The sequence below is a fragment of the Populus alba genome, chromosome 15, assembly GCF_005239225.2.
Source record: "Populus alba chromosome 15, ASM523922v2, whole genome shotgun sequence".
NCBI lineage: Eukaryota > Viridiplantae > Streptophyta > Magnoliopsida > Malpighiales > Salicaceae > Populus > Populus alba.
Window position 1 is genome coordinate 14,283,538 of NC_133298.1, and position 19,208 is coordinate 14,302,745.

At 32.3% G+C, this 19,208-nt stretch overlaps 1 protein-coding gene across 1 annotated transcript; it reads right to left on the reverse strand.

Moving 5' to 3' along the window:
* Positions 1-4,728: 4,728 nt before the first annotated feature.
* On the reverse strand, positions 4,729-6,649 carry LOC118052001 (carbonic anhydrase 2). Its single transcript, XM_035062808.2, has 8 exons — positions 6,584-6,649; positions 6,087-6,200; positions 5,951-5,999; positions 5,763-5,879; positions 5,602-5,655; positions 5,409-5,494; positions 5,198-5,303; positions 4,729-5,111 (listed from the first exon to the last, which is right to left on the reverse strand). The coding sequence occupies exons 1-8, from the start codon at positions 6,637-6,639 to the stop codon at positions 4,938-4,940; spliced, it is 756 nt and encodes a 251-aa protein (XP_034918699.1). The 5' UTR covers positions 6,640-6,649; the 3' UTR covers positions 4,729-4,937.
* Positions 6,650-19,208: the final 12,559 nt, after the last annotated feature.

A 19,208-nucleotide genomic window follows, 5' to 3' on the forward strand; every position in this document is an offset into this window, starting at 1 on the left:
GTCAAGAGCAATATGAATGGAAGTTTTGGGGTTTAATTAAACTTTGAAATTAATTTAATTAAGCTTGGAATTAATTTATTTAATCCAATTAAGGGTTTAATTGGAGAATTGATAAGTTTGGAGACTTAATTAAGCTTGGAATTGATTTAATTCATCCAATCAAGGATTTAATTGGAGAATTAATAAGTTTTGAGACTTAATTAAGCTTGGAATTGATTTAATTAATCCAATTAAGGGTTTAATTGGGGAATTGATAAGTTTTGAGACTTAATTGGACTTGGATTGAATTGAATTAATGAAATCAGGGACTTAATTGAATAAATATTAACATTTAGGGTCCAAATTGCAAAATTAAAATCTAAGGATTTAATTGAAAATGGCACGCAAATGCAGGGGGCCAATTACAGTTTGAACTAGGGGCTTAATCACAAACCTTTTAAAAATTCAAGGGCCAAAACGCAAATAATCATTAAACTTCAAAACGGTGCCGTCTGTGGATACGCTGTTCATCTTCTTCAAACGGACGCCCGCCTCTGCCATTACACCTGCAATCAATGGTTGGAAGAAACGAATTTGTTCTCTGGCTATAAAAGCCAGAGAATGAAAGGTCACAAGGGAGAAATCACAGAACAAAGAAAAAACTGGGGGCAAGAATCACAGAACCGAGGAGTGAATAAAAGAAAAGAGCTGACTTTCGTTCCCCTGTTTCTTCTCAAAGAAACAGGGGAGGCCACGGAGAAGGGAGAACACGAAAAACTGGAGAATAAAACGTGACAGAAACGGAGAGAAGCATTGGCCAGCTAACACACGAATACCAGCCTCGTCTCCGGTTGCACCACCCCCTCCCCTGAGCAGACGGACAGGACGCAATCGGGGAGGAAAAACAGAGAAATCACAGAAAGGCAGAGGTAAATAACGAACAAATACTGAGGGGCTGACTGATGCAATCTTCAACGGGGAGAAGAATGAAAAAACAATGAGGGGCTGACTGAAGAAAGCCTCAACAGGGAATTGAACACGAAGAAAAGTCAGGGGAAGGAGACTAGACAGAGAAAGAAGAAGCAGGCCGAGAGAGAATAGAGAGCTGTTCTGGAAAACAGAGCAAAGAAAAAAAACAAGCCGAAACAGAGAAACAGGAGGGAAATAAAACGTGAGAGACAAGCAGATGGAGCAAGAGGAAATTTGAAAGCAGGAGCGTCTCCCTCAGCATTCTCGCGCGAATTATCTGCAAAAGAACCAGGTAAGTCCTTTGCTTTGTTCTCCCTGCTTTTCGTTAATTAATTATCGCCTTCTGTTCTTAAAATTAGCTGCTCATGCACGCGTGATTTGGTTCACGCGTGCTTCATGTGGCCCAGCCGGGTCACTGGCTTGGGCCAGTGACCAGGCTGGGCCGGCTGGGTCCAGCCCAGTCCAGTCCCCATGGGCTGAGCTGGGCCCAGCAAAAAAAAAAAAACAAAATAGAAAAATAAAAAGCAGAAAAATAAAAAAAATAAAAAAATAAAAAATAAAAAAATAAAAAATATGTATGCCTGAATAAAAATATGTAAATTTATTGGTTTATTCACTGACGCCAGAGTCAAGAATAAAAAATACCAGTTTAAATTTATATTATTTTTTATTCGTTTTTTTTTTTTTTTAGCTAGAAAAATAAAAAATATGTGCATGCATAAAAATAAATTTATTTTTATTTATTCACTAGCGCTAGAGTAGGGAATAAAAAAACATTAATTTAATTGTCGTAGCTACGAATTTTTATCAACGCCAGAGTTGGAATTATTCGAGCTCGAATATTCACTGACGCCAGAGTTAGGAATATTATAAACAAATCATCACAGCATAAATTAATAAATATTTAGCAATTTAAGACAAAATCAACAATGCAGTCTGCCTTAGGCAGAACGTTTAAGGGGTGATAATATCTTCCCTTTTACGTAACCAATCCCGAGTCATAGAATCTTTGTTGACCAGTTAGGGTTCCTAGTGACCATAATACTAGGTGGCGACTCCTCAAACAAGACATTTTTCCTTAAAAGAACCGGATGCCAAAAATCTGTTCTTTTTCCATAATTCAAAAGAATTATTTTTTAGAGCCGCCGCGATGTCGGGTGCGACAATACTAATATTTTTTCTTTACACAATCAGTCTCTTGCCTGGAATCTCAAAAAGACTAACTAGTAATTATAATACTAGATAATAACTCCCTTATCCAACCAAAGATCATCCAAAACATGCTCGAGAAGGGTCATCGCGATGTCACGCACCCACAAGGAGAGTATGCCACCTTGTATTAATTACATTCTAGTCCTTAATTTCTAAAATTTATTTACAATCAAGTCAAACTTTATTAATCATCTTATTTTAATTTCTGACCAATGGTTCTTATATGTGTGACCCATTAGGTTCCTTAATAATTTGACCCAAATATCACTCACAGTCCTAAATAAAATAGGGATAAATAAATTAAACAAATTAATTTTCTTTATAAATTTACTACACAAAGCTAAAGAAAAATGAAATTTTCCAATATCTTTGCATAGTAAATATTATAAAGAGGGGGCAACCATCATAACCTAATTTTTGATTATTTTATTTTAATTATTATTATTATTTTATTTACTGAAAATGATAAAAAAAAATGATGATGAAAAAATAATAATGATGAAAAATAAGTAAAATGAAATAAATGAAGAATGAATTAAAATTTGGGTTAATGGCAAAATGATTGGAAGTTTTGAGGTTTAATTAAACTTTGGAATTAAACTAATTAAGCTTGAAATTAATTTAATTTATCCAATTAAGGGTTTAATTGGAGAATTGATAAGTTTTGAAACTTAATTAAACTTGGAATTAATTTAATTAATCCAATTAAGAGTTTAATTGGAGAATCGATAAGTTTTGAGACTTAATTGGACTTGGATTTAATTAAATTAATTAAAAAAGGGACTTAATTGAAGAAATATTAAAGTTTGGGGTCAAAATTGCAAAATTAAAATCCAAGGGCTACGTTGAAATTTTCACGCAAATGCAGGGGGCCAATTACAGTTTAAACCAGGGGCTTAATTACAAAAATTTTAAAACTTCAAGGTCCAAAATGAAAATAACCATTAAACACAAAAACGGTGCCGTTTCTCAGCACTGTTCATCTTCTTCAACGCTTCAGCTGCCGGCCGCCACCATTACTCCTGCAATAACAGTCGATTGATTACCTGGTAACGGTGGAATGCTGTGGCTATAAAGCTGGAGAAAACAAGGAATCACGGGACGAAAAGATGGGGGAGAAAAGAAAAAAGAGCAGAACCGAAAGAGAGGGAGAGGCAGAAACCCAGGGGAACGAAACAGAACCAGGGGATTTTTGGGACCGAAAACCAGAGGAGAGAACCGGAGAAGAACCCATAGAAAAACCCAGAGAACAAAGGAACGAAGCAGAGGAACGAATAAAAGCAAGCGTGGGAAGAACTGGAAGGAGACGCAGGAGACAGACACAGGGACGAAGAACAGAGACCGATAGAAACAAAACCAGGGGAAACAAAGAAACAAAGAACGATCAAAAAGAAAGAAAACGAAAAGGGAAACAGAAGGTTATTGTCCAGCCAGCGCGCCTTTGCCATCACCATCGTCTTCGTCCCTGTCGCTTCCTGCACTGAGGTAAGTCCCGCTCACTCTTTGCGTTTTAATTCACTGCTACAGTAGCAGTGAATTATAATTCACTTGCTACTGTAGCAAGCGAATTATAATCCACCCAGCCGGGTCACTGGTCTAGACCAGTGACCCAACCGAGTCAGCTGGGTCTAGCCCAGCCCATGTGGGCTGAGCTGGGCCCAGCCCAAAAAATAGAAAAAATAGAAAAATAAAAAGCAGAAAAATAAAAAAAATAAAAATAAAAAATGTGCATGCATGAATAAAAATAATGCAAATTTATTGGTTTATTCACTGACGCCAGAGTCAGGAATAAAAATATCAGTTTAAATTTATATTATTTTTATTCGTTGTATTTTTATTTTGTTTAGCTCGAAAAATAAAAATGTGTGCATGCGTAAAAATAAATTTATTTTTATTTATTTATTCACTGGCACTAGAGTAGGGAATAAAAAAATATATTGATCTAATTTTTGTCGTAGCTACGAATTTTTACCAACGCCAGAGTTGGAATTATTCGAGCTCGCATATTCACTGGTGCCAGAGTCATGAATATTATAAATAAATCATCACAACATAAATTAATAAACATTTAGCAATTTAAGACAAAACCAGCAATGCAATCTGCCTCATGCAGAACGTTTAAGGGGTGATAATATCTTCCCTTTTACGTAACCAATCCCGAGCCATAAAATCTATGTTGACCAGTTAGGGTTCCTAGTGACCATAATACTAGGTGACGACTCCTTAAACAAAATATTTTTCCTAAAAGAACTGGATACCAGAAATCTGTTCTTTTTCCATAATAAATCAAGAGAATTATATTTTTGTGGGCCGCCGCAATGTCGGGTGCGATATATATTTGAAAATTAAGTATAATCTCTATCAACATGTTATGAATCTCTAAATATTAGAAAAATTATAAATAATTTAACTTAATTTTTTTATAACTAGATTTTCATTATAATTATTATATTTTTATCAATAATATTTTGATTTAGATATTATAATATATCAAATCAAATATAGCCTCGCAATGATATGTTCACCTAAGTCCTTCAATTCCCCTGAAACAACATCTTTTAAGTGCAATGAAAACAACCAGACAAAACCAACTATTTATTCATTGTTGAAATTATTATTCATGATGACAAATCTGCAACACAAGCTCCCATTATTGGATACACAGTGACAAGCACCACATGCTTAAAGGAAATCAAAGGGTGATGGAAACAACATAGATATTGTGATTTTATGTGGTTGAGGATCTTGAATCTTGATGGCGTAACGATGGACTTGACCTACTTGCAACACGTGGAGATGGGCGGCGTAACGGTGGACTTGACCTCCCAGAGCTGGAAACACCCTTCAACAAAATCATAATAACCACCCCTCAGTGCTAGAGCTCCCTCTGCCATCCTTTCTTGAACATATGGGTATGTCTGTAAGTTTATCAGTGATAAATTCACGGCCTCCTGCATAACAGTGTTACCTAAACAAATTAATATCACCAGCTTCATTTCAGCCATTGATTGATCACAAAGTTTTCAATAATAATTACCTTTTCACATTTATGGATCTGTTCAGGAAGTGGAAGATGCCCAAACTGAGCTTTGACCTTGGCCTTGGCAGGTAAACCGATTTTGACCCAATCATCTACGAAGTCACTGCACATAAATTCATGAAATAATTCATTTGAATTTCCATCATTAATCATCACTTCTCCACATAACTCATTTTCTTTAAGGAAAAAAAAAGCAAGAAAGCCATACTTAGCAGTCGAACCATCCTCCGGGAGAGTCATAAGCCTCTCTATCCCACCACAGCGACTATGCCCAATGACCAAGATGTTTTCTACCTGTCAAACTCTCTTGTAGTTAGCAATCAGGAATTCCTCTAATAAAATTGATGTATAAAGAAAGAAAAAAAAAAGTGTTCAGGAGTTTAAGATGAACGTAAATTTACCTCCAGAGTCGCCACAGCATATTCAATAGTTGCTCCAACTCCAGAGTATCTCAACTGTGTGCCGGACCACCATATCAGTTACATAATACATGCATGAATCATTGAGAATAAACGTAGATTAACTACTCAGAAATAAGATTTCATCATTGAGTTCTTGAGACCTGGTTAAATGCAGGAACCAGGTTAGCAATGTTGCGGACCATGAAGGCCTCACCAGGTTGGAAGTCCAGGACGTGAGAAGGGCTAACCCGGGAATCAGAGCATGCGAAAACCAGAAACTGCATCATGGAATTATCTTAATAATCTTTTGATTTAGTTAGTGATTATACACCGAGAAATTAAACATTACCTTGGGGGACTGGCCTTCTGCAAGTTCACGGTACAACTCTGGATACTTGCTGCAAGAGTAAATATCCAAGGAATTAATAATCATAAAACCATATATATATAGCTATTGATCTTATGGTTGAGTTGCATTATCGTACTCAAATTTAGTGGTCTTGAAGCGATGGAACCCCTCCAGAATTCTTCCAACTGGATCACAGTCATCCTTCTCAGTTCTTGTCTCAACCTCCTTGTTCAACTGGTCATCCTTCTCACTGCAAGCAAGATAATAATTATATATAACCCTCGCAGAAGTTTTAGCTCTTGAATCCATTGACAATCTTCAGTTTTTGAACAAAATTGGAGATTTAATTAGATATTTGTGTAGAACCAAACCAGGTAGGGTTACGGTTCATTTTTCAAGCGAGACAAACACATGACACTTTGGCAGTCGTGTGTTTATTAACTTAGCTCCCTGAACTTTTGGTTAAATTATAATTAATCCCTTCGCAGGTTTATTTGATCAACCAGTCCTTGAACAAATCAGTTTCAATTACTTTTTACCTTTCTGACTTATAATCCAATTTTGCTCGAGGATTATACACACTTTTACTCTTAATTCAACCAACATAATTAAAATGATTAAAAAGAACATTACTTATCAAGAAGCTTCTTCGATCCTTTAATAGCTCCTTCATGTGACAGATTACTCATGTCTGTATACCTACACGAAATCAAAATAAATAAATAAATAAACATTTTTATATTAAAGAAGCACTACTCAATCATAAAAAATGATAATATAAAAAGAATAATAACATACAGAAAATTTTACAATTCTCTCTCAATGCAATGCACTCGATTGAATAGGCAAATCTAACAGAATATTGTAAACGATTTCTTGATACCAAACATAGGTTACACTTGTCAACAAAAAGAGAGGGCAAAAAAATGAAGAAGAAGAAGAGGAGGAGGAAGAGGAAGACCTTTTGCTAGCTAGGAAATGGAAAGTTGTCGATTGAATGTATATTGATAATATTCACGAGACAACTTGGGCACAATTTTGCAGCAAAATCAAGTTCTTATTTATAAGCAAGGTGCACAATACAAGTTGATTTCCTCAGGTGAGAGAATACTTGACTAAACAACATTATTGTTTAGAAGTAACATTTACAAACGTTTAACATACATTGACACGTTTATATTCAAAATGCTTGCGTGCTTGGTTAGTTCACTAAGAATTATAAGCATGTGAACGTCGTACAGTTCCTTGACGTTGTCTTAATAATAGAGTAGAATGAATAAATTAAAACCCTATGGTCATCAATTCAGCCTCCCACCCCACGCTAGCTACACACCAATCCCAATTCAGCTCGGTGTATATAAGTTGACGAAATTAACCGAGAAAATTAGTAGCAGGTAGGGAAAATATCCAAGGTTACCCCAAAAAACTAAATGCGTGAGCATTCTTCCAACATGTAAAAGTAAATAAGTAGTTAAGATTTTTTCAAAGACGTTTAACAACAGTCAATTTGCCTGATTGGCAGATCGTTTTTCGTATGAAAAATGCGACGAAGTCATCAGCAGCCTTGAATCGTCAATATAGTTAAGAATTTTTGACTGGTTGTCGGAACTTTATTTTATAACGGAGAACTTTAGCAACTCACACCTTTTCCTTCCGTAATTCAGTAAAATGGTGTCACACAACCATCTTTATCTAATAGTTTAAACTGTTAGATGAGGTTTCAAGATATAATTTATATTATTATCTAACACACCTACTCAAGTGAAAGTTTTTTGGACTTGAAACTTGCATAGAATTACATTATTTTGTGCTTAATTTTTATCAAATAAATAAAAATTATGAGATTCAAACTCATGACCGCTTGATCATTAAAGCTTTGATACCATATTAAAAAATCATCTTAACCTAGTAGTTTATTAGGTAAAAAATTATTTAAAACAATGAAATTGTAAAAAAATAAGGTTGGGAGACTAAAGGAAAGATGGTATTATTCGTCAACATCACGTGAATTGTGAGACAATAGAATTGGCACCCGACTGCGATGAAAAATCACAGATGAATGGGAAATATATTACAGTGTTTATGTCACAAGCTGCAACATGAGCTGCAAATACGGTGTGATATACTATGAATTTTTATGGGAAATAGATAAAAAAAAAAAAAAAGTTAGAAGACAATTACCTGGATAATTGAGTAATTAATAGATACATAGAAGATAATGGTTACTGCATATATATATATATATATATAAAAGAATGTGTACATAAGAAGTATATTATGGACATGAGATCGTGAACAAAACCCTGAAAAATAAAAGGTAATTATCAGTTGACATACAACCTTTAGATGATAATTTTTATTACATGATACATGCAATGCATGAATACTTGACAAAACAACATTATAGTTTAGAAGTAATATTTACAAACGTTTAACATGCATTGATATTAACATCAGTTTATATTTAAAAGTGAAGGATACAAACAAAATTGAAAATGCTTGCGTGCTTGGTTAGTTCTCTAGGAATTATAAGCATGTGAAATGTATTATCTCAATAATAGAATGAATAAATTAACACCCTATGTATATAGGGGTACCTCATATTCAACCCTGAATAAATTCAACATTTTCTATCAAGAATCTACAATGATTGATCATTAGATAACTAGCCTATAAATTTAAACTATAGTAACAGATTTAAAAAATATATAAAAGTTTCCCTTACTTTTATTTTTAATATTAATTTAATAACTAGCCTGCATAAATTTAAACTATAGTAACAGATTATTGATCATTAGATCTTCATTGTCAGTTCTAATATCTCAATTTTAGTTTTTAGTTTTCAAATGTCAATTTAGCTAAATTAGTTTACCGGTTTGATTTTATGCATGTAATTCTAATGTTTATTATTATTATTATTATTATTATTATTATTTATTTTAAAAAGATTTATGGAGTTTAATGAATGTGTTTAATTTGTTAATAAATGCACAAACAGTTGCATAACTTGTGATCATGAGCAACTCTCACCAATATGGGCTGAGATTCCAACAATATAAAGGTTTTCCTTCGGCAATTAAGTAAAATGATTGACCTTCCTCTTCGTATTGGATGGACTCACAAATTAGATGAAGGTTAAGCTTAAGAAACCCTTAATTTGGTATCAAGATGTTTTAAAATGGTTAATGCTGGGAGTTAGCAAAGCGGAGAGTTAAAATTAAACCTTGAAGAGATTGGTTTTTCTTTTAGGTTTGTCACATCCGACATCGCAGCGGCTCTAAAAATTAGTATATAGAAAAAATAAATTTCTGGCATCTTATTTTTTAATGGGAAATGGTCTTGTTTAAGGAGTCGCCACCAAATATTATGGTCACTAGGAACCTTAACTGGTCAACAGAGATTCTATGATACGGAACTGGTTACGTGAAAGGAAAGATATTATCGCCCCTTAAACGTTCTGCCTGAAGTAGACTGCATCGTTGGTTTTATCTTAAAATGCTAAATGTTTATTAGTTTACACTATAATAATTTGCTTATAATATTTTTGACTCTGGCGTTAATGAATATTCAACTACGAATATTTCCAACTCTGGCATTGGTAAATATTACGTAGCTATAAAATAAATTTTATTCCCTACTCTAGCGCCAGTGAATAAATAAATAAATAAATATTTATTTTTACACATGCACATATTTTTTTTTTATTTTTTTAGCTAAATAAAATAAAATACAACGAATAAAAATAATATAAATTTAAACTGGTTTTTTTATTCCTGACTCTAGCGTCAATGAATAAACCAATAAATTTACATTATTTTTATTCATACATACACTTTTTTTTTTCTGCCTTTTGTTTTTCTGTTTTTTTTATTTTTTATTTTTTGAGCTGGGCCTAGTTCAGTCCACATGGGCTGGGCTGGGCTGGGCTGGACCCAGCTGACTCGATTGGGCCACTGGTGTAGACCAGTGACCTGACTGGGTGGCAGGCACGCGTAATGCTACAATAGTAAGTGAATTATAATTCACTGCTACTGTAGCAGTGAATTAAAATGAAAAAAGTGATCGAGGCTTACCTTAGTGCAGGAAACGAAAGGGACGAAGACGATGGTAATGGCAAAGGCGCGCTGGCTGGACAATAACCTTCTGTTTCCCTTTTTGTTTTCTTTCTTTTTTATTGTTCTCTGTTTCTCTGTTTCTCTGTTTCCCTTGGTTTTGTTTCTCTCCATCTCTGTTCTTCGTCCCTGTGTCTGTCTCCTGCGTCTCCTTTTAGTTCTTCCCACGCTTGCTTTTATTCGTTCCTCTTCTCCGTTCCTTTGTTCTCTGGGTTTTTCTATGGGTTCTGCTCCAATTCTCTCCTCTAGTTTTCGGTCCCAAAAATCCCCTGTCTTCGTCCGTGTCCTGGTTTCCTTCACCCCTCTTTGCCTCTGCTCTGCCTTTTATAGAGCCAATGAGCATGCAGAAACCAGTTCCCCTGTTCTATCCATGAGCGGGATCGTGGGCAAGAGATCGTGGTGTAGTGGCCTTGAGTTGCCGGATTTTTCCCTGTTGAATCGGTCTTCTCCGTGCGAAGCGAAAGGGATGGTGAACAGTGGGATCAAAACGGCGTCATTTGGCATGAAAAAAATGACAGATTATGGATTGGTCCCTTTCTGTTTGAAATGTATCAATTGGGTCCCTTAATCAATAATTTTTTAATTTTACCCTTGGATTAATTTCAATTAAGCCCCTGAATTTATTTAATTAATTAAATCAAAGTTTAATTAAGTCCACAAACTTATTAATTCTTTTAATTTCATTAATTAAACTAATCCAAATTTTAACTAAATTTCAAAACTTATTAATTCTTCAATTTCTGACCAATTTACTCTCAAATCTGATAATTTCATCCATGAACTTTGAATTTGTGTTGTTTTAACCTCATTCTCAAATATATTTATTTTTGAATATTTATTCAAAATTTGGGTTATGACAAGGTTGAAAAAAACATGTAAAGAAAAGAAATATATCACAAATACATGTAACAAATTAAATTGTAAAAAATTAAAGTTGAGAGAGTAAAATTAAAAAAAAAATTACATTATTCATTGAACATCACATGAATTGTGAGACAATGTATTTTATAATCATATATACATGGTTGGTGACAAAAGACAATATGGTGGAGTTCATTTATTATGAAGGTGACGAAACAACAGAGTTGGTACCTCTCATAGATGAATGGAAATAGAATTTTTTTTTTTAAAAAAGATAGAAGATAACTATTTGATAATTGGATAATTAAAAAATACTTAGACGATAAGAGTTAACATATAAATATGAAGAAGGAAATTATACATAAATAGGTATAATAAGTCACAAAATTAAAGGGCAACAATAACTTTTGTGGACGTGAGATCATGGAAAGAACTCTGAAAGATGGGAGGTTATCATCAATTGACAAATAATTAGTGGAGAACCTTAAAACATGGGAGCAGTGTTTTTAAATCCAGCCCAAGGCCTGGGTCATGGGTTTTGACTGGGTCACCCAGGTCAACCCTATTTTTTTATAAATCAAAATAACATCATTTTAGTAAAAAAAAAAAAAAAACAAAGGTAATGGGTTGCAACCAGGTTTTTGACGGGGTCTTGCCAGGTTAATCGGATCAACCTGTCGGGTTTTTAACTACCCCTATTTTTTCATAAACCCGATCCAATTCCAGTCTCGGGTCAACCCGTCAGGCTAGGCCAAGTTTTAAAACTATGCATTGAAGTTTATCAATAGCTGACATCAATTAACTGATAATACACACATCGATTTGAAATGACGTGAGTAGATCTAGAACTAAATCCAGAGTTAAAACCAATTAATTGAGAACTCTAGAATTCAAACTAGTTATCTTTAAACTCTAATCTAGTATAACTTTGTAATACAAATTTAGAATTATGTGAGTAGATGTAGAACTATATCCAGAGATAGTTAATTAAGAACTCGAGAGATCAAACCAGTTAACTTACTCTAATCTTAAGTTTACAAAGTCCTTTTAATTGAGGTAGACATAAAAAAGCCTATATCAAATAATTGGCGACCATAGTGGGAGTGTCAAATTAATTCTTTAGAATTATGGCACTAAAAAAAATCAAAATTACTAGAAAGTTTATAAGAGAAAGACGAGTTAATTAATGTTCTTGTTGAAAACAGAACATGAAATACCAACTTTTCAGAAAATAGAGTTAAAAAAGAAAAAATAGAGAGACATATATATATATATATATATATATATATATATGTTAATAGGAGATTCATATGCATGTCTTGAGTCAAGATAAGAGAAAACTAATAGAATCATTGATAAAAAAAAAAAAAAAAACACATCGGCGCATTATTAAACAAGCTTATAGTCTAAAGGTTCAACAAACCCATAGACCAACTTATGAAAGACCTTATCCAAATATATAAATAGAATACACCTTTATCCCACTAATTTTACATTCCCAAACTTTACATTGTTCAATGGTCAAGGGTTAATACATGCTCGAGAACATATAGCTAGATTCATCTGAAAATATAGAGAAGATATTGATTCTGAATTTTTAAAGTTAATATTGTTTCAAATTTTATTAACAGGAAGTGCATTCACTTGGTATATAAATTTACCAAAAAACTCTATTCAGAATTGGAATAACATGCAAACTATATTCTAAGAACATTTTTCTAAGACAAAACCAGAGTTTGTGTTGATAGATTTAGTAAGATTGAAACAATATCCTGGAAAGATTGTGAATCAGTATTTAGATAGATTTATAAAGGCTAGAGGAAAGTGTTGTTCTAGGATTCTTGAAAAGGAAATTGTAACAATTGCACAAGGTCTGGAATGGGAATTGAGAGAGAAATTTAAAAGGATACAGTTTAAGGATATATATATATATATATATATATATATATATATATATATATATATATATATATATGAGTTTGGGGTAAAAGCTTCTCAGTACAAGAGTTTTATTAAGAATGAAAATAGAGAAGAATGTCCCAATTCATGTAACTTATTATCGAAAAAACAATAAATATAGATGTTGTAGAGTTTATAAATGGCGAACTAATAGATTGCAATGCATTAACAAAAAAAATAGTAAAGCTAAGATCTTTGAGGTCAAATGAAGAAAGGCATAATTCATTTGACATAAATCTAGTTGATATTATTTTTTGTTGGTTATTAGCAAACAAAAGGATTAAAATTAAAGGAAATATAAACAGGTGACTAATGAAGAATTCAAAGGGAAGAATTATTATAAATGACATGGGGTGATTGGCCATTCGACAAAGAATTATGTAATATTTAGAAATGTAATTCAGGATTTGATAAAAATAAAACATGTTAAGTTTCCTGAAAAAAAAATGAAACAATAGGAATTGATGAGAACCTTTTTCTTTCAATCAATACACTAATCATTTCTAATGATATTTTATTGTCTCAGGGTGTTACCTTTGCGACTATTACAGTAAATGAGTTGTTTGATGCTTTGGTAGCAGGTCAAATACTTAGATTCGCGGCATCAAACAAATCATAAGATACTGAAAAATTGTGTAAATGGCATATGACTATAAGCTATACTACTGATAAATGTGCAAACTTTAAGAAATTTGTTAGAGGAAGAGTTGTAAAAGAAGTGATAAGCCTCAATGAGGAACATATACAAATTCTAAGTCAATCAAAGTTCAATAAGGCCTTACAAGAGCATTGCATAAAAATACAAAAAACAAAACACATGGACTAAGCAATGGCATTTTTGTAAATAGAAAAATAGCCCCTTATCCTCATATACTAGCCAAATATTCCAACAACTCAAAATACAGAGAGAGAAGCTAGAGAGAAAAGAAAAGAGGGTCAGCGTTCTGGACGCCATATCTTTGTCGTTCACCATCTGATCAGACTGAGTTTTAGATATTGTTTACATCTCATCACCCTCTATAATCTAATCATAGGGATTGTGATTTTTAGCTTCTTTTTTTAGAGATAAGATAAGCATAATTTTTATGGCAAAACCACTTTGAGTCAATCACAATCATCGACTTGTCTCTCCTTCATCCATAATTGGATTTGTTTAAGATTTCATAGGGAGGTTCATCTAGGTGTACTCTTTCTTTTTTACTAATGGAGATTATAAACAAACACCCCAAAATAAACGTATTCTTCCTGAACAATAACTCATTATTTTCCAGGTCAGTTTGGTTATTTTTTTATATTGGGTAATTTAATTGTTGGATATGTTGAGCATTATATGATGTTCCATAGCTGCACCATTAGGACTGAGCTGAATTTAGATGTACACAGAGTTATAGATATTTGAATATAATGTTCTCAAACTCACTAATTCACTGTTGCAACTCGTTGAACCATTGTTCCAACTCAGTTACTGTTGTAACTTGCTAGTTTACCGCTCCAACCCAGTGGATAATATAAAATTAAAAAAAATAAAGAAAGCTCATATCTCCCATTAATGGAAGTTTTGGCCAAGTGTTGAAAAATAAGAGAGTTTCGATGCTTAATTCAAATTGATGTGGGAATTCTATTTAATTGTCTTATATAATATGTTATGGTATTTCATATGAAGAAAATTGTATGGGTTAAAAAAGGAACCTTTGGTTTCTAAAGGGATGGTTTCAACCTAGGATGAATGGAAAAGGATGTGTTTTTATTGGATTTAGTACCTTGATATTTGAATCTGAAAGTGTTAAGTGAAGCAGGTTATAAAGGGTTAAATAAAATTAAAAAGGGGAATTCAAAAGAAAAGTCATGTCCTTTTTAAATGCCATGTTTGGGTTACCATAGATAACCAAGGTATTTGAGTTATGTTTCGAATTATTTTGATGTTTTTTGTGAAATTATATTAATTAATGTGTTTGATAATTGATTATAGGAGGAAATTATTTAGAATTTTTTGATAAAATTTTAAGTTATTTAGACATTAAAAATTCTTTAATGAAAAATGCATACGTTAAGTGTTATAAAAAAGACCTTGTTAAGGTTTAAGAATATTGGTTAAAATGTTTATGATAATTGTATCTTAAATGGTATAGAAACAACTATAGGGATAAGATAATAGCAGGGAGTAGCAACTTGTGCTCAAACTCTAGGTATTATTACTTTAGGTCTGTCACATACTTGTCCAGAACAGTGAATTATTTATAGTATTTATTTTATGTGTAATACAGATAGGCTGAATTTCCTATTGTAATATAATTTTGTGGCTATTCTTGTTATTTAAATGAAACTAAGACAAACGATGTATGCAACTTAACTATTAATCTTTTTTTAGGTTTGTAATTTGACATTATACTTGTTCTTGTTTATTAAATTAAGTATGAAAGTAATCAACTCATTTTGTTTCTCATATTCTTGTTTATGTCATTGTTGTAAAATAATTCATTTTGTGATTGTTTATGAATTGTGAAACGTGGGTGTCCGGGTCAGCTTGTGCGCACCTTGACTACTTCCACGGGTCCTAAAGTTAATGATCATGTAAGCCTCTTGTAGCCCTAGGGTTTGTGGGACTCGAACTGGTGATTCTAGGGAGCAAATTTAGAGCCTGGCCAATTGAGCTACACCTCTTATAGTTAATTGAATTATATTCTTAATTAGTGATGTAATGGTAAAGGTCTAAGATAGTCGGATCATAAATATTTGTTTTGACTATGAGTGGATTATTGATATCAATACTTGAGATTGTTCAATTTTTATTTTTTTTAGAGATTCTACTAGAAATCCCAGTAGATTATTAAACAATTAAAATAAGGGTAGATGTCGTCATGATTTATTCATTATGAGAATTTGAAAAAATAAAAAAAACAATTAAAGGGTTTCCTATTATTCATGACTAATGATTCATATGAAATGTAGTTTAAAAATTGAGGTTGTTATAACTAAACTTTTTCCAATAAGTAAACTAGAAGGAAAAATTTAGAGCACCAGCAAGAACTCTGATGTCTAAACTATATATTTTTCTCATTTCTTGACCATGCTCATTTTCCCATTTTCTTTACTTTCTTTTGCAACAAGTCATCTATGCTAACTTCCATAAAAAAAAAAAAAAAAAAAAAACAACTTATACCTTACAATTATTCTTATTTAATAAGGTTAAAGTCCACCATTTTATCTTACAATTTGCTCATATTTTGACCAAGAATATCCCATATTGTTAACCAAAAAATTAAGATTTTATGATCAAACACTCTTTTAAGATTAGGACTTTATGACCTCGGATTTGACCATAATTGCTTCTATGGTTTGATGCTTTATAACAGATCTAACATATAACAGCCTATGCATTTGTGAATGTATATCTACACATTTTCCTTTTTATTTGTATATAATATGCTCATTTTATCTTTATTGTCCCTACAATAATGGGATATGATAAAGCCATTTTGCAACAAGAATCCTTATGATATTAGAACTACTTAAACTTGTATAGGTAGTTAGTGCAACGCATGAAATTATACAACTCGTGTTAACCTATTAACCGTGACTTAAGTCATTTGATCAAAAACACCAAATTTGAAAAATTCGAAGCCTAATATTCAACTAATCAAATATTGATAAATGAAATTGAAAAAAAAAATCAATCATACAAAAAGATAAAAACAAATTAGCAATTATAACCCAAAAAAAAGCTTGATCTCACTTGGGTCAACTTGCCAAACTCACGGATCAGGTTATGAGATCAGGAAACCCGATAGAAAGAAAAATAAATAAAATCATAAAATCTAATTTAAAAAAAAAAAATCGTTAGCTTATAAAACTCGTGACCTAGGCCATTTGACCAAGAAGCACTAAATATGGATAAACCACGAAAGCCCTAATTCTTAATAAATCAAATATTGTTGAAGGATGAAATTAAAAAAATAAAATTAAACTACACAAAAGGATCCAAAAGAAGAAAAAGTAATTAAAAGCCAAAAAAAATGTGAGCCCACTAACACTACCAAACCCTCGAGCTAGGTCATGACATTAGGATAAGAAAAAACGAAAAAAACTACAAAACTTATTTTGTAAAAAAAATCAATGTCAAGTAATGAGATCGAAAAAGAAAAATAAGTAAAAAAAAAAACAATGTTAACCCATGTTAGCTTATAAAACTTGTGACTCGAGTCATTTGATCAGAAGCACTAAACTTAAAAAACCAAAAAGCTCAATTTTTAATAAATCAGATATTAAAGGATGGAAATGAAAACAAAATGATTCAATTATACAAATGTTTAAAATAGAAATAAAAATTTTAAAAAAAGATTAAATTAGAAAAAAAAAAAACAAGAGGAAGGATAATTTTGATTGAATGGTTAGATTAAAAAGAAAAATCAATTTCAAAATTAATTAAAAGAAGGAAACCACCAAATAATGAGGGGTAAATTAAAAAATAACAAATTTAATTTTTTTTAATCAAAGGATGTAATTGAAAACAATTGAAAGTTTAAAAAATGGACAAGAAAAAAAAAATTAAGAAATAAAAAAAACAATGATAAAAATTAAAAAACAAAACATGATAAATTTAGATTGAATGATGGAATTGAAAATAAATAAAAAACTTACAAAAAAGTCAATGACAAAAATTACAAATCAAAATAATAATGACCGACATTCAAATACACATAGCTAAAGGGTTACCACGAATTTTTTTAAATGGTTATTGTCATAACCCAATTTTTGACCATTTTTAATTATTATTATTATTATTATTATTATTATTATTATTATTATTTATTATTATTATTTTATTTATTGAAAAGGATAAAAAAATTGATGAAAAAAATAATAATAATGATGATAAGAAAACAAGTAAAAATGAAAATAAATGAAGAATGAATTAAATTTTGGGTTAAGGGCAATATGATTGGAAGTTTTGGGGTTTAAATTAAACTTTGGAATTAATCTAATTAAGCTTGGAATTAATTTATTTAATCCAATTAAGGGTTTAATTGGAGAATTGATAAATTTTTAGACTTAATTAAGCATGAAATTAATTTAATTCATCCAATCAAGGATTTAATTGGAGAATTAATAAGTTTTGAGACTTAATTAAGCTTGGAATTAATTTAATTAATTCAATTAAGGGTTTTAATTGGAGAATTGATAAGTTTTGAGGCTTAATTGGACTTGGATTTAATTAAATTAATTAAAGCAGGGACTTAATTGAAGAATTACTAAAGTTTGGGGTTAATCGGGGGGCAGAATTACATCAGGTTAAAGTCCAAGGATTGTTTTTGTAAAAAAGCGCTGAAATGCAGGGTCCAATTAAAGTATATCCAAGGGCTTGATTACAAAAATTTCAAAACCTTCAAGGACCAAATCATAAATAGCAGTTGAATGGGAAAACGTTGCCGTTTCTTGGACAAAACTGTTCACTGTCTTCTTCCTCCGTTTCATCGGTTTCCAGCCAACGTTTAAGCTTCATCATTGAAGGCGCTTAAAAGGTCGGTTACAAGGCGTTGAGGAGGCCGGTTGTTACCACTGATTTTGGCCTTATAAAAGGAGAGGGAATCGCAGCCCACAGGGAGGGGGGGCCATGACAGAACAGAAGTTAAACCCAGACGAATAAACCCAGAAAGCAAAGCAGAAACCTAGAACGCAGAAGACTGAAATAAAAAGGAGAACCGGTTCTACCATTGCTGTCATCCCTGCAGAAAATCAAACCAAAAACATAGCCAAGAACAGAAAAGGTAAAAGCAGAGAAAACAGAGCATAAACGGAGAGGCGGAAACAAGAGGGAAGAAACCCAGTATAAACCGGGGGGAGAAAACGCAGAAATACATAGTGGAAAAAGCATAAATTCACAGAGAAAAAGAAAACATGACAGGCAACATCGAGAAGATTCAGCTCTGCCATGTGCCTCCAGTTGCCCTGCAAAACCAAGAAAGGCCCAGAATCAATCAAAACAATTCACAGCAAGCCGATATATTCATCATCTCTCTTTAGCTCTTTGCATCATCTAAAAAGCTGCGAAGAAAATGAAAACAGTGAGTATAAAGAAAGGAGACAAGGAGTGGGGGAAATTACAGCGAGAGAGAGATCATAAACAGGGGAAACCAGAGGGAAGACGAACTACGACGAAAGAAGAAGAAGCAGAGGGCAGGAAAGCAAAGGTCGAAGGGAGGAATTTTCCCAGTTTCCCAGCGAGGAGCGTGTTCACTGATCTTCGCCCGAAACAATAGCACTCAAGCAGAATAGCGTAAGTTTTCTTTAGGGGGCGGGTTTTTTCACAGAAAAATTCCTTTCGCCTT

What these genes read in the sequence shown, in the direction of transcription:
- LOC118052001 (XM_035062808.2), bottom strand. Translation starts at nt 6,639, where the DNA reads ATGAGTAATCTGTCACATGAAGGAGCTATTAAAGGATCGAAGAAGCTT. An exon ending in TGGTTCCTGCATTTAACCAG is followed by an intron (nt 5,656 to 5,762) that starts GTCTCAAGAACT and finishes TCCGGCACACAG; the next exon opens with TTGAGATACTCTGGAGTTGG. An exon ending in GAGGATGGTTCGACTGCTAA is followed by an intron (nt 5,304 to 5,408) that starts GTATGGCTTTCT and finishes ATTTATGTGCAG; the next exon opens with TGACTTCGTAGATGATTGGG.